We start from the raw sequence: 16,732 nt of genomic DNA on the forward strand, positions 1-16,732 counted from the left end.
TATGGAAGCATACAAGTTAAAGTAAAAGAAATTGTATGGAAGCACACAAGTTAAAGTAAAAGACAAATCATTGTATGGAAGCACACAAATTGAAGTTAAAGACAAAGCTGTGTATGGAAGCACACAAGTTAAAGTAAGAGACAACGCATTATATGGAAGCACACAAGTTGAAGTAAAAGACAAAGCATTGTATGGAAGCACACAAGTTAAAGTAAACGATAAAGCTGTGCATGGAAGCATGCAAGTTAAAGTAAAAGACAAATCATTGTATGGAAGCACACAAGTTAAAGTAAAAGACAAAGCATTGTATGGAAGCACACAAGTTAAAGTAAAAGACAAAGCTGTGTGTGGAAACACACAAGTTAAAGTAAAAGACAAAGCATTGTATGGAAGCACACAAGTTAAAGTAAAAGACAAATCATTTTATGGAAGCACACAAATTAAAGTTAAAGACAAAGCTGTGTATGGAAGCACACAAGTTAAAGTAAAAGACAAAGCATTGTGTGGAAGCACACAAGTTAAAGTAAAAGATAAAGCTGTGTATGGAAGCACACAAGTTAAAGTAAAAGACAAAGCATTGTGTGGAAGCACACAAGTTAAAGTAAAAGATAAAGCTGTGTATGGAAGCACACAAGTTAAAGTAAAAGACAAAGTTGTGTATGGAAGCACACAAGTTAAAGTAAACGATAAAGCTGTGTCTGGAAGCACACAAGTTAAAGTAACAGACAAAGCTGTGTATGGAAGCACACAAGTTAAAGTAAATGATAAAGCTGTGTATATGGCTGTCAACGGGTACTCGGGTACCCGACCGTATTGAAAAACCTGGGTATTGAAACGTAAACGTGGGTACCCGTAAAAAATAATCGCCGCACTCACCAACCACTTCAAACAGGTGTGACAGCTATGGCTTTAATTATGGCTTTAATGCCACAGATGACAACGCTTCATCAGTAGACGAATTGTCAACATATCTGTTGGAGACGCCACTTAATGTTAATGGTGACATTCTTCAGTATTGGAGAGACAATACACCACGTGGTAAAGCTGCTTTACACGCATGCGTGGGTAATTCAAATCTGCGGTCAAAAGCCGATGAATAAACGTGGTCTGTTCTAACAAGGACTTATACTTTAAAAAAAGGTGAGTGTTCTAAAGGATTTAACGCGGCTGATCACAGTGATCATTAAAAGTTGGATTATACCTACCATCTGTGTACAAAGGTCATTCTAAATAAATTTATTAATTAATGGCGTGCGGTCAGATCATTCGCAGCTACATCGGTATGGACGCATCAGACCGAGTTGTGCATTACACGGTTAGCCTCTATCGCCATACAAAATATTAAAGAAATGGGGATAACAATTAGTTGGTCTACGGTTGTACATGTCATTCATGTGCTAACGGGTACCCGTTAAATTTCGCAACGGGTACCCGGGTTGGTTTTTCGTGATTTTTGACAGCCCTAGCTGTGTATGGAAGCACAAGTTAAAGTAAAAGACAAATCATTGTATGGAAGCACACAAGTTAAAGTAAAAGACAAAGCATTATGTGGAAGCACACAAGTTAAAGTAAAAGACAAAGCTGTGTATGGAAGCACACAAGTTAAAGTAAAAGACAAAGCATTGTGTGGAAGCACACAAATTAAAGTAAAAGACAAAGCTGTGTATGGAAGCACACAAGTTAAAGTAAAAGACAAAGCTGTGTATGGAAGCACACAAGTTAAAGTAAAAGACAAATCATTGTATGGAAACACAAGTTAAAGTAAAAGACAAAGCATTGTGTGGAAGCACACAAGTTAAAGTAGACGATAAAGCTGTGTATGGAAGCACACAAGATAAAGTAAATGATAAAGCTTTGTATGGAAGCACACAAGTTAAAGTAAATGATAAAGCTGTGTATGGAAGCACACAAGTTAAAGTAAAAGACAAAGTTGTGTATAGAAGCACACAAGTTAAAGTAAAAGACAAAGCATTGTGTGGAAGCACACAAATTAAAGTAAAAGACAAAGCATTATGTGGAAGCACACAAGTTAAAGGTTATGTGCATTATGTTCTTCAACACACTGAAAATAAATTTAAACCACATCATACCAGAAAACACTGTGTATGGTCAGTATTATGCCACAGTAATCAGAAATAATTTATGTGAGGCTATTCGCACATTGTGTGCAAACCTAGAGAGGAATGGCTTCGTTTTGCACCAGGATGGAGCCAACCACACACACGTACACAAATATATGCAACTTTTTAATGTAGACAGTACAAATAATAGGCATTTAAACACTAACTGCCCAGAATACAGCCAGATTTCACTTATTATGACATTGGCTTTTTCTATAATTTAAAGATTTATTAACAAGAAACCATTGGGAAAAAGTACATTAAGGATTTTTTTTTTAGGGTGACTGCTAAAATTATTGTAAATAGTTACGTTGATGTGTTTTGGACAGCATTATTATAGAACATTTTGATCAACCCTCAGAGTGGTAGGAATATATCATAGTAAACTTACTCAGGGTCCATGTGTGTGTGATTTAGATTTTTAACATAGATTTTTAAAAAATTCAGTCTTATCACCAGTTACAGGTCTGGGTCTATGCATTTACAAGTCAATCTTATTTAAACCATCTTGCATAGCTGTGAATTTATATGCAGAAAGTTTTCATTGTACTTAGATACTAGTATGTCAGTGCGTCAAGTCTGAAAAGTATTCCGAGTACAACTTTCACCTAAAACACAACATTCTCCTGTAAATTTGTAAAATGTGTGCATAAAAACTGACATTTAAAATAATGGAGATGTGTCTGCTTTGACTATAGGTTTTAAATAAAACTGTTACTTTTAAAGGACAAGTACATACATGCAGACATGAACTAGATCATAAGGCTTTTTTCCTTTTTAGTGACTCATCAATACTTGAATAAAGCAGATAAAGCATTTCTTAAACAAAAGCAGCAAATTTCTGCATAATTAGTACAGATGATGTCACAGCACTAACAATATGGATGGCAAAAGATATCCTGCAATATTTTATATGGTAGTATTGAAATCATTCTACAGTGTAGAATGTTTTTACTGTTTAGATTCCTTGGTACTTACATAGTAATTTCTCTCCCAAAGTCAATATTGGGAAGGACACTTTTTTCAATGTTCTGACTGAAATTTTTCTATTAAAATAATGAAAATAAAAAAAAAGATTTTGGCATTTAGACTGGCTAAATTTTGGTTGCAGAACAGGAGCAGAAAAATAATAATTAATCCATGATTATTTTAGGTCCAGTACCATGTAGGTCCAAAAACTATACTTATAGTACAGTCCTTGCGTGTTAAACTGTTTCTACAAGTGCTTTTGGGATTGGGAATGAGGCAGAATTTTAGCCCAAAACAGGCCCAGAAAAATTTGTAATCAGTGACTATTTATTTGCTACATTTACATTGGGTAAACATTTTCAGTCATTGTTTGTACAGCATCTTCAAGGCATATATTGTGGGTGTGTTATATGTATAGAAAGGGGCACCCCATCCTTAGCGCACCGACAAATGTGTGCCGACAAAAGTGCGCAGCGAAACATACCCGTCAAATGCGCGCAGTCGAAAGCTCACAGTATAAACTATAAGAACATTTTTTAAATAGCAAATAATTGCTTATTTATTTGACATATTAACCTTTATAATTTATGCCTTGTGAGCTTTAGTCGGCGTGCTTTTGACTTGCGTGCTAACAGCGGGATACCATAGAACGGGGTGGCACAATCATCAATATCCATGCACATTCATGTGATTTTAATGCCAGAGCCAATGTAACTTGAAGATCACTTAGATTAATGCATGACTGTAGTGAGTGTAATAGACCACTCATGGTTACAATGGATCAACATTGATACTAATATTTTCACTGTAGCTCCTTCTAATTTTTTAAGTGCAGTATTCAAGTACTTTTATTGATCTCTGAATGTCTTACTAGATTTTATTAAATAAATGTTTTAACTGCAGCTGAGATTTAATTACATGAAAGATGCGTGGGATTTGATAGCTATGTCTGTTGTGATAGATGACCTTCAGTGGTTAACTGTGTATTGTACATGTGAATGAGTACAAGAATTAGTCAAGTACATGCGTTATATGTGAGACCCTAGTTTTAGTACTAATGAAGGTAATTAGCAATGTGAAATACTTTGATTTTCAAGATCTATGCATATTAACGAGGTTATCCGAAAAGCATAGCTTGTTACCACTGTGGACCATATTTCTAGTACAGTTTTGATCAAACTTTAAATATGGACCTTCATGTGTATCAAGAACTTACGGTAGATGAGTTTTTCATTGAGCAAGAGCCATGCATGTTGATGCAGTTATTTGTATCTGATTGGCCAAGTTTGTGGAAGTGATGTTTCTGATCTATTTTGATCAAACTTGGGACACGGACTTATATCACCAAGATCTCAGATGAGTTAGATCCGTGAATATTATTGAGGTAAATTTGAATATAATTTGGAATGTGTGTTATCACTCTGGAAGCCATCTTTCTGATTCACTTCTGATCAGACTTGGAATATAACCTCATGCAATCAAGATGTCACCTAATTTCGTAATGAGTGAGAGATCATTAAGATGGTGGATGAATAAAGCATTGTTTAATACAACAAATTCATCAGTATTGTACATTATCTATCAACCTACTTTTATGCTTTCCACTGCTCTCTTTTAATTGAAACATCAGTATCATGGATTCTTTTTTACATTTGTTTATTTTACTACTTTTTTCTTTAAACTTATTTAAAGCAATTTTTAATAAGATTGTTTCACCTTAGTTTATAGTTAGTTCTATATGTTGGACTTTATCTTTTCAGGTATGTTAAAAAGAAAAACCCTTGTTTTAGACCTTGATGAGACATTGATACATTCAACCCACGATGGTATTATACGGCATTCAGTTAAACCAGGAACTCCACCAGATTTTGTTTTAAAAGTGAGTATATGTAAAATTATTTGTTGTGATGAAAATAACGCAGCTGTACAGATTTTATGTACACATGTTTTGTGTTACATATTCTGCATATAAGTTTGCTCCTGAAATATTTGAGGTATTTACCTTTTTATCTTGTAGTTTAATGCAGTGTATGACACACTTTTGTAAATGCAATCAATCTGACAGTTTTTAATGAAACATGGTCAGTATTATGGACCTGACATGAAGATGCACATATCGGCAAACTACTTTGCTACATCATCTACAGTTATCAGATTTTATGGATGAGTTGCGCTTATGGTAAGAAAAAATGCTATCGATATTGGTGTCAAATGTCATGTCACTGAGACTGGAGAAGAAAAATGGTTTCCACTCTATAATATTAGTTCTGCATCACCCCTCATTTTGTTGGTGGTTTGCACTTGGGATAAGGAAGAAATCTATTGATTTGGGGGTCAAAAGGTCAAAGGTTTAGGTCATTGACTGAAAGAATGAAAATGGTTTCTGGACAAAAATTTTTGGTGGTGGTGGGAGACCATTTTACAAAAACAAATCTAGTTCTTATTTTCTTCTATTCCAGGTTATGATAGACAGGCATCCTGTCAGATTTTTTGTGCACAAGAGACCTCATGTAGATTATTTTCTTGAAATAGTAAGTATAATCGAGTCAGGAGACAAAGATATTATATTTGACAATTTTGCAAAGATTGATGTTTTTGTTTTACATCTGATATTCTAGGGCAGTGTCTCATTGGAGCTATGCAATAGTTGAAGCATCCTTACTTTATTCAAATCCAAAAGGTGCATATTCTACTCCCAGCTGTAACCCTCCTTTCCATTACTCACCCCCACCCCCCAAGTAGATAGTAAATCAGGGATTGTAATGCAAAGTCAATCACATATATGTCTCCCAGCTATGACAGTAGGTATGAATTTGGTAAGAAAATATTTGAAAATACCATTGTAACTAAAATATTAATACAGTACATTTGATATTTGACCTCTTCCCAGGCATTTCAGGGGTGGAAAAAAAAGGAGTAATACTCACTTGCAGATAGTTGTTCCAAGGATAATATTAACTACAATGAAGGTGTGATATGTAATAGAGAGACAGATGGATGGTATTATGATATCTTTAGCTCAGTTCTGCGAGATAAAGTAAAGCGGAACTATTGATTGTACTACCACCCTACCCCACCCCACCCCACCCCACCCCACTCCATCCCTACACAGATGCTGCCAGGGTGTGCAAATGTGGGGATCACACATAGTTTGTACAAATTTGTGTACTTAGAGAGCTCCTGCAAATTAGTTTAAAGTTATGCATAAAGAAATTTTACTCTGCACAGTATTCAAATTTTAGTTAACACATTAACCCCTAGCGACAACATTACAGGGCAGGAGGTAGTAGCCTACTGCCAAGCTCTGTAGCGTCATGGTCATGCATGATACACTAAAGTGGGTGGTATTATAGAAAGGTAGACAAATGTAGCTCTACAATAATACCAAATAATCTGGAATATCTAGTTGCACTACAAAATACAGATAGAAAAACCTCATTTTTTGGACCCGACTTTTTTTCACGCAAAATTTGCCCGTGGTCGGAATCCCATTTTTTGTCCAGATTTTAGACTTTTTGGTCTTAGATCTAAGGCAAACTAGTATGAACTGCAAACAGACAGATGAGCCTTTGCAAAAAGTAGGATAAGATGGGCATTTGGAATAAAGAGTGGTCTCCATACAAAAACAATGGCTCCATTTAGCAAAAAAAAACCCCAAAGAAATCCAACTTTTACCCTTATGCTCATGCGCAAGTCAAATAGCCAACGAAAAATGATGTTTCTAACACAACTAGGCAGTATGTTATTGAAAGATGACCGGGGATTGGATGTTTTCGAGTCTATTCAGAAATAGCTTTCAAAATGTGTTTCCTACTCGATTTTCAGGCAAAAATGGCAAAAACCTGCAGGGGTTAATGTGTTAAACAGTCCATTTTGATGACATCACAAAATTTTAATATTCCTTGCGTATTTAATCACTTGTGCATCAACATTGCACATAAATTACAAATTTAGCAATTATCAGACGAATTGTAAAAAAAAAAATTTCTTGTTAACACATTAACCCCTAGCGACAACTTTATGGGGCAAGAGTTAGTAGCCTACTGCCAAGCTCTGTAGCGTCATGGTCATGCATGATACACTAAAGTGGGTGGTATTATAGAAAGGTAGACAGATGTAGCTCTACAATGATACCAAATAATCTGGAATATCTAGTTGCACTACAAAATACAGATAGAAAAACCTCATTTTTTGGACCCGACTTTTTTTTACGCAAAATTCGCCTGTGGTCGGAATCCCATTTTGTGTTCGGATTTTAAACTTTTTGGACTTAGATTTAAGGCAAACCAGTATGAACTGCAAACAGACAGATGAGCCTTTGTAAAAGGTAGGATAAGATGTGCATTTGGAATAAAGAGTGGTCTCCATACAAAAATAATGGCTCAGTTTAGCGAAGAAAAAAAAAAAAGAAGTCCAACTTTTACCCTTCTGCTCATGTGCGAGTCAAATAGCCAATGAAAAATGATATTTCTAACACAACTAGGCAGTATGTTATTGAAAGATGACCGGGGATTGGGTGTTTTTGAGTCTATTCAGAAATAGCATTCAAAATGTGTTTCCTACTCGATTTTCAGGCAACAAATGGCAAAAACCTGCAGGGGTTAATGTGTTAACAGGTATTCCTCAAAATGCTTATCTCAGCATAAGTCATGCCGCCGGTAGAAGTATTGTAATGCTTGGTTTGCCACTGTTAACACATTTGGGGTCTTTGGCTTAACACGAATGGTTTGACTAAATTTGATTGGCATGTTGGGCCCTAGGTTGGCATCTGTTAACACATTTGGGTTCTTTGGCTTGACACGAGTGGTTTGACTAAATTTGATTGGCATGTTGGGCCCAAGGTTGGCAGCTGTTTATACATTTGGGTTCTTTGGCTTGACACGAGTGGTTAGACTAAATTTGATTGGCATGTTGGGCCCTAGAAGAATCATTCTGTAGTAGTTTGAACCTTGCTTCAAGGAAATGTTACAAATGGGTGTTGAAAATATGGGCTACTAGAACACCAAAATGGCTGTTTCTCAAAGTGGTTCGTATTCAGACAATGATTTTGTTTGGCAGATACTAACTAATGATTGTGAGAATGACATTGGTTTTTAAAATTATAAACTTTATCAAATTATTGTGTCTGACAAAATGTTAATGAAGGTTCCAGTTATTTTAAACCCGAAAAGGATGTTGAATATGAGTCCATTGTACATGCTGGATGGACAGAAAAAGAGGGCTTGGAGGTCAGCCCATCTTTCATCAGTATTTTAGATTTAAATATAGAAAAAACAGAATGCCTAGCCTAATTAAAATAGAGCTTAAAAGCTGAAGACGGGGCCCCGAGTGGCCGAGTGGTCTAAAGCGCTCTTCGTTACGGATCACTGCCATCTCACCTCTGTCTGCGGCGGTTCGAGTCTAAGATTCAGCCAATGTGGGCATGTGAGAAAGCTTGCCAGTAGCTTCTCGTGGGTCGGTGGTTCTTTCTGGGGTTTTCTGGGTTCTTCCTCCACCATTAATACTGGCCGCCATGTATAGCCTATCGTGCTGAAAAATGGCGTTAAACCCCACAACAACAACAACAACAACAAAGCTGAAGACAGTTTAAATTTCTTTTCTCAAACAATTTAGCACTGCAGGCTCATGTTAAGTAAAGTATAATCTGCATAGCCATATGTGGATTAAGATAAGCTAAATTAAAAAAATATAAAATTAAATTAAAGGTAAAGATATTTTTTGATCCAGTTATCTGTCTTAAAAAGGACACTTTTTCACTGAGCTTGTTTTACTGAAAAATCTTATTTTGGAGCAAAAGTATCCAAATGACAATACCTATGAGCTGTGGTAGTTTGTTCAGAACCACAATAAAGAACAATTTCCCAACTTGTTTAAGCTTGTTGAGCTAGGTATGTGTATATGCTTCTTCTGACAGCAGATTGTGAAAGGGAGATCTCAGCACAGAACAACATTTATTCACAGATAAGGCACAGAATAGGCTAAGAAACAATCAACAGATTAATGCTTATTTAGCTTGAGGCAACATCTTTAAAGGATTTTGATTTCAGTAGAGCTCTAACAGAGTGGAGCAGGAAGAAAGAGGGATAGATATAAAAGTGTTAGGTACATACTGATCTATGATGGTTTTCACCTCTCCCACCTATTTTTGTACTCCCCTTTGTTTTTTGTGACAAGGGGGGCACACCCCCATTTAGATAAAATCCTGGCAGCATCATTGCACACAATACCAGCAATGGCATTGGAGTCTGTACATATTATGGGGTGGGTTTTGTAGCACCTACACCAATGGGAGGTTGCTAAAGGGGCTAACTTTGTACACATATATTATTTATACATTTTTAATAAGTGTTTGCATTTAGCTAAGTTTGTTTGCACCCTGTATTACAAAAGTAGGTCACTGAGACCCACACTTCACCAACTTTAAAGTTTAAGTTTATTTCTCAAGCATTATTTAAGTTTATTTCTCAAGCATTTCACATACTAGAATCATTAGACTAAATGATTCTTTGCATCTCTGTTAGTACCTTGCACTTATGACAAAAGATGGTCACTATGACCTGCATTTATGATCTTACTGGCTTACATCAAAGTTGTACTCATAGCTACATAGGTTTATTTGTACCCTGTACAAACACAGCTATACCTAGAATCCTGAAATTAGGTGAACAGATGCATTTCTCTGAATATTACAAATGGAGGTCACTGTGACCCATATCACATGCTTCACTGACATTAGTTCAGTTTTGTCTGTTAACTTTTTATACTAGAATAATGAACCTTTATTACTATTTACAGCTTTTAGTACACACCCCTACAAGAAAGGTCACTGTGACCTACATTTCATATTTACTGTCTTAATTTAAGTTTGTGCATAGTTCATGACCTCATGGGGGGGGGATATGCTGTGTACATACTATCTTATTTAGAATCATAAAACTTGACGGAGAGCTTCACCTCGATGAACATTACTCCCACATTAGAGAATTTTGTCATTTTGGCTCATATTTAATATTCAGTGACATGGTTTTCATTTTATTTTGTTCATGCAGTTTATGCTAGAATCATGAAATTGGTTATTCTATGCTTTTCTGTCATGCCCCTAGAACAAAAGGTAATCAGTTTGTCATCCAAAAACTTGGTTATTGATGCACCTTGATTAGTACTGCTGTACACTATATTGCAGAAATGGGGTCTGTCTGACCTAGATTTCATGTATCAGTGCTTTGTTGAAATTTTGTGTTTAAAATTCATTTATAGTGCTTTTTATGTTTGACTCTTGAACCTTGATAATTGGAATAAGTACTACACCTTTTAAATTAAATAAGATCACTGTGATCTCAGTAGGTTATACATATTTGTTTACTTCATTATCACAAAAAAATGTTATGCTGTGTACATTCTCATCTACACAGAATTCCTCTTCTGACTAAATATTGGGTATTTCGATAAATTGACTCAACAGGTTAGCTGTATTTCCGTGTTAGTGTATATTGTAATTGGATGGGTAGGTTACATTAATTTCCTGTAAGGTATCATCTGTAATGGTAACAAATTTAAATATTGATAGATGAACTCTGCTACTTCATGTTGTCATATTAGGTGTCCATCAAAACTTGCAACTCTCACTTAGTAACATATTACTTCATGGGGCATATATTGGTAATAGGTTCTAAGATGAGATTTTATGAAAAATGAATCCTTTTAAAAAGCAAGCAAATTAATATATCTGCTTTCTTCAGTTTATTATTGTACTTTGATATCATAGAAAGAACCCTCTTTCTTATTTTATTGTTTTGTTTTATGTGCCCAGTCTCATGGGTCAGTAATGGGTGCGAAGATTATTTCATGGTCACTGGGGTTAACATTTGATTGCCAAGATCATTTATTGTCTCAGGGTCAGCATTTTATTGCTAATATTATTGTATTGTCACAGGGATGAACATAAGATTGTGAAGATCAATTTATTGTCACATGGATCATCATTTGGTTACCAAGATCATCATCACAGGTGTCAACATTCGATTGCCATGATTATTTATTATTACAGGGGACAACATTTGAGTGCCAAGATCATTTTATTGTCAGAATCATTGTATTTTTCTGACTGCTAAGAGATGGTAACTAGTTTATTGTAGATTACATTCTGTGTTGTTTTTTTTATCTTCAGGTAAGTCAATGGTATGACTTAGTAGTGTTTACAGCAAGCATGGAGATATATGGGAAGGCAGTAGCAGACAAACTGGACAATAATAGGAGCATTTTAAAGAAAAGATACTACAGGCAGGTCTGTATTACAGGCATGGGAAATATTTTACCTTTCTGATACATCTATATATAGACTTTAAAAAAATGGAATTCTGCTGAGCTATTTTTATACATCTAGATGTGGTGCATATCATATGATAAAGTAAAGCCTTGGTAGAAATGTTAATGGCCTTTGAATGAGGTCAGAAAAATAAACCTTGTCAAAATTTACTACTGAAAATATAATAACTTCTAGATCTGCAATTATTTTAATATTACTGGACAAAATTAAAATCACGCTTTCTTTTTTCACAAATTTACTAAGTTTTACATGCATGAATAATACCCACTATATCACATTTTTCTCTTCCCAGAATTAGCAGATGATAAGACATGAGTGTCACTTATCAGGCAATATGGTGTTGGCAGCAGCAACTGTAATATTTTAGATTATGTGCTTAAGTTTTATGTTAAACTTTTGTTGCAAGTCAGATAAAGTTTCAAGCGGAAAGGTTTAAATCACCCCACAGTCCTCAAAAGACTTGTTTAGGCTATCTTCCCTTGATCATAACATGAATCTAAGTAAATTTTTCCCATCCATCGGAAGTCTTTACATTCTTGATGAGGTCCCTTGATGGCCGAGTACTCCAAGACACTTGTCTTAAGAGATCTCTGACATCTCATCCCTGTATGCTTGACTCTCAGTATCAGGCTCAGTCAGCATGGGTATGTGAGAAAACTTGCCAGTAGCTTCCTGTCCTTCGTTGGCTCTTACCATGGGTTTCCCGTGTTCTTCCTCCACCAGATAAACTGACCACCATGTATAGTCTATAGTGTGCTGATAACCCATAACAACAGCAACATTTATGATAATTATGGCCTGGTCTGCTGTGATCTTTATATCCATTAAGTTGAAATAAAAGTTAACCTCACTATTGTCTTTTTATGTAGATTCAAGAAATTTTAAGTAATGCAAATTAAAGCTATAAATAAATATGATAAAGATACACTTGAATGCATTCTTACTTGCTTTAATTTAACTGCCTTCCATGGTCTATATAAATTTATTTACATGTGAAGCAAAGGTACCTCACTTGGATATTGCACGGGCAAGTTTGATGAACTAAACATATTCAAGTGTAAAGGGACAAAGATAATTGTGAAGCAGTACAATGTGATGGGTGGGTGGGTCAGGGTATAAGTACACAACATTGTTATGTTTGTTGGAAAATAGCATATTAAACGTCATAATGAACAGGTGAAGTGGATAATAGTGACCATTGAAGGATATATTGTCCAGACTCTGCCATCAGTGACCAAAAAATTTGCAATTTTAGTGTGCAGGTGCTTAATTGTTACAAAAATCTGGTCATAAACTTAGCAACAGAAAGAAGCAGAATCATCAAGTTTTGTAAAACTTAAGAAATAATTTAATCATCAAATTTATAAAATGAAAAGGAACTTAACAATATTATAAATTGAAATACAAAATAATCCTAAATAGTTCTGTTCAAATCTAAAAGCAAATTAAATAACCTCAGTTTTGACCACTACGTGATCTCAAGCATGGAAGTTGCATGTTGTTGGGTTTAACGCCATTTTTCAGCACAAGATAGGCTATACATGGTGGCCAGTATTAATGGTGGAAGAAGAACCCGAAAAGGACCACCGACCCACGAGAAGCTACTGGCAAGCTTTTTCACATAACCTCATTAGCCGAATCCGAGAATCGAACCAACGCAGACAGAGGTGAGATGGCAGTGATCCGTAATGGTGAGCGCTTTATACCACTCGGACACTCGGGGCCCCGGAAGTTGCATGCAGTTTTCTTGCTAAAATGTATGAGGATGCAACAATATTTTCATCATAAACAATTTTGCTAAAGAGTGACCAAAAATTAACTTAGAGGTGGATTTACTTTTGCTGAGTGTATCGGTAAGTTGGAATTAAAAGTTGTGTATATTTCTCTACTTGCAGCATTGCAGCCTTGACTTTGGTAGCTATACAAAAGATCTGTCTGCTATAGATGGAGATTTATCCAGTATTTTTATCTTGGATAATTCACCTGTGGTATACAAACAGTATCCAGGTAAATAGTTGAGAAGATTCATACTTACCTTATGTGCATGTTTAGAATGCATAGGCTATTGGTTTTGCAGAGTTCTAGATAATGTGTGAATGAATTCGGTATTTTACTCCCAGGTTTTAGAACTTCATTCTTTTTTCTTCATGAAAATCACCAACAAAAACTTAAAATACCAGACTGAGTCCACGTATCATGACATATATCATGCCTTAGAGAATGCATCAAAATGAACTTAGTACCAAGACTAACTCAGTGCTTTTTGGCTGATAATTGTTCTTACAGTGATTGAATACTGTTGTTTCAAATGTATCCAGGATGTGTCCTGATTGCATAGTTTTAAAAAAATATATATTTCTTAAGTGTGTCATAATAGAACATTGATTGTGAAACATACTGACAAATTATACTAAACACTATGATTTCAACATTTCTGCTCTCTTGCACTGCTATGATAAAATTCTTTATATATATATTAAACTTATTTGTATAAAAAATACAAAAATGCATCTTATTGAGAGGTCTGGCTGCAAGAAAAAAGTATTGACTTTGATCTGATGTATCAGGTGACAGCATTTAAAAATATTTATTTTTAAAAAAATAGACAATGGATGTGCACACTATGTTGGTAGATGCAGTGAATTATCAGACTTGGTCCAATTAGGTGAAGCATGCAAATTTTCAGATGCCAGCTAGGAAACATTTGCTAGGCAAGCATGAAACATAGGCATCACTTTTACACAGGCAACAACTTTGGCAACTTCAGTATTAGCTTGGCTGTTTACTGTGGTTACTTAATACTGTGGAAAATTCCAAAACATTTGGATTGTGGTTGAACATGTGGATTTGATGAACAGAGTATTTTTCCACTGATGTTCAGCATGCCAGAGTCCTAATTTATTTGCCATGTCATCAAGAAAACTGAAGCATTTCAGAATGCGTCTTTACATTCAGTTCAAGCACCTGTATGATTCTGTGCAAAGTCATCACACATGAAGCAAGCATGATTTTGTTATAAACTATTGACAAGCAAACTAAAGCATTGTGATTTTATGCTCACCCTGACAAATGAGATGGTTTCAAGCAAATTGAAGATAAGAACCAAACGTTTTAATCGTTTATCAGCTAGTTCATTCAGATTGGGGGGTGGGGGATGGAAGATATCAGCTGATTAGAGGACGACTCATTTATGCTAGAAATAGTCCTAGGTATAATTACTGTTCATGGGATATTTGCAAACTGCTGCTAGAAATCCATCCTGGTTAACTGGTCTGGTTTCAGCATGAAGCTACTGTCTTAAAGGCTTGTGTTAAAAGTCTTTTCAAGTCCGATTGACTTGGGGTACATTGCAGAACAGTTAACTGGCAAAACACTTAATGGTTTTGTCTGTAATTACTTGTAATTAATTGTTTAGTCATTATTTAAGAATAAGAACCACATAACTTTTTAAATATGTCCTAGAACCCCCAAAGCATTTTTAGCACTGCGACTTCACCATTGGATGAAACTTGACCTTTGTTTTGCCCAACATTGAGTCGTGGTATAAAAAATCCATGATCATCATAGTAAGAAACTATCCTTATATCTATTGAATATAATCTCCCATTAGATTTGTTGAATAATCTGTCATGATTGTATCTGTTGAACGTAATCTGCCATTAGAGCTGTTGAACAATCTGTCAGTATATCTCTGAGCATAATCTGCATTAGATATGTTAAACAATCTGTCAGTATAACTGTTGAAGATAAACTTCCAATAGAGCTGTTCAACAATCTGTCATATATCTGTTGAATATTAGAGCTGTTTAAAAATCTGTCATTTATCAGTTGAACATTCATTAGATCTTTTGAGATCTTCAGTAGATATTTTGAGCATAATCTGTCAGTAATCTATTGAACAGTCTGTCAGCATATATGTTAAAGGCTTTATCCGTAGGTCTGTTGAAAACAATCGTTCAGTTGAGCTGTTAAATCATTATTTATATTCCCATGCCAGATTATATAAAGGAACCCATCTATTCCATGCATCCACACCTCCACATCAGATTTCCACTCATAACATTGGAATGATTTCATGTATTGAAACCAAATTTCCACTCATAACATTGGAATAATTTCATGTATTGAAACTAAATTTCCACTCATAACATTGGATTGATTTCATGTATTGAAACCAAATTTCCACTCATAACATTGGAATGATTTCATGTATTGAAACCAAATTTCCAATCATAACATTGGAATGATTTCATGTATTGAAACCAAATTTCCTCTCATGACATTGGAATGATTTTATGTATTGAAACCTAATTTCCACTCATAACATTGGAATGATTTCATGCATTGAAACCAAATTTCCACTCATAACATTGGAATGATTTCATGTATTGAAACGAAATTCCAATCATAATATTGCAATGATTTCATGTATTGAAACCAAATTTCCACTCATAACATTGGAATGATTTCATGTATTGAAACCAAATTTCCACTCATAACATTGGAATGATTTCATGTATTGAAACCAAATTTGGTATGGGGCTTCATATAATGATGATTTCAGTCAGGTTCAGATTTCGACCATTTTCATCAAAATTGCTTTTGAAGTTTCAATTGTCTTTAAGCAAGGCTTCTTGATAAATACATTTATTTTTTATTAATGAGGGCATCTTTGTATATTGTGGTGTTAAGTCCCATCCTCCTAATTTTCCATTGTGCATTTGAAAGCCAGTTGCATTTCCTGTCACATTTCAGGGTTATTAGCTTATGTATTTGAAATATGTTAGTTTAAGATTGCTTGTTCTAATATTTGTTATTTTTGGCTCATGACTGTTAGGCCCTTATGTGAAGTCCATCAGCCAACACTTGGCTGTTTTTTAAATTCTTTTAAAATAATCAGCTCAATCAAACTAGGCCAATAACACCCATGCATTAAGGCCTTTCATGTTTATACAAATGATTTTGATCTGTTATCAAAAATAGCTACAGTTACTTCTCAAAAACTTCTTAATACAATATGACCAAATTTGACAGCATCCTGGCATGAAGAGCTTTCGGTTTTCTTCACATGATGTCCATTCACAATTAACTATTGCCACCATCAATAAATATAGAAAAATAGCAGGTCTAAATATATGCAGGACTGAATTTGATGGACGGCATGCTAGCATGAAGATCTTTACGATTTTTAAAAATTATGCAGATTCACAATATTTCCACCATTACTGAAAATAGAAAAACCTCCATACAATGCCTATTCACATATTTTATGCCAATAAAACCATTCTAGCATAAAGCATATTCGGATTTGTACGGA

At 35.0% G+C, this 16,732-nt stretch overlaps 1 protein-coding gene across 1 annotated transcript in view; it reads left to right on the forward strand.

Moving 5' to 3' along the window:
* The window catches only part of LOC149781876 (CTD nuclear envelope phosphatase 1-like), a 66,517-nt gene that overhangs the window by 32,525 nt on the left and 17,260 nt on the right, over positions 1-16,732 (forward strand). The window contains exons 3-6 of the mRNA XM_089936070.1: positions 4,850-4,968; positions 5,549-5,620; positions 11,257-11,373; positions 13,311-13,422. Coding sequence (XP_089792196.1) covers positions 4,850-4,968; positions 5,549-5,620; positions 11,257-11,373; positions 13,311-13,422 — 420 coding nt within the window. The remainder of the gene's footprint in view (positions 1-4,849; positions 4,969-5,548; positions 5,621-11,256; positions 11,374-13,310; positions 13,423-16,732) is intronic.

The sequence above is a fragment of the Sinohyriopsis cumingii genome, chromosome 15, assembly GCF_028554795.1.
Source record: "Sinohyriopsis cumingii isolate HCF-2022 chromosome 15, ASM2855479v2, whole genome shotgun sequence".
NCBI classification, from domain to species: Eukaryota; Metazoa; Mollusca; class Bivalvia; order Unionida; family Unionidae; genus Sinohyriopsis; species Sinohyriopsis cumingii.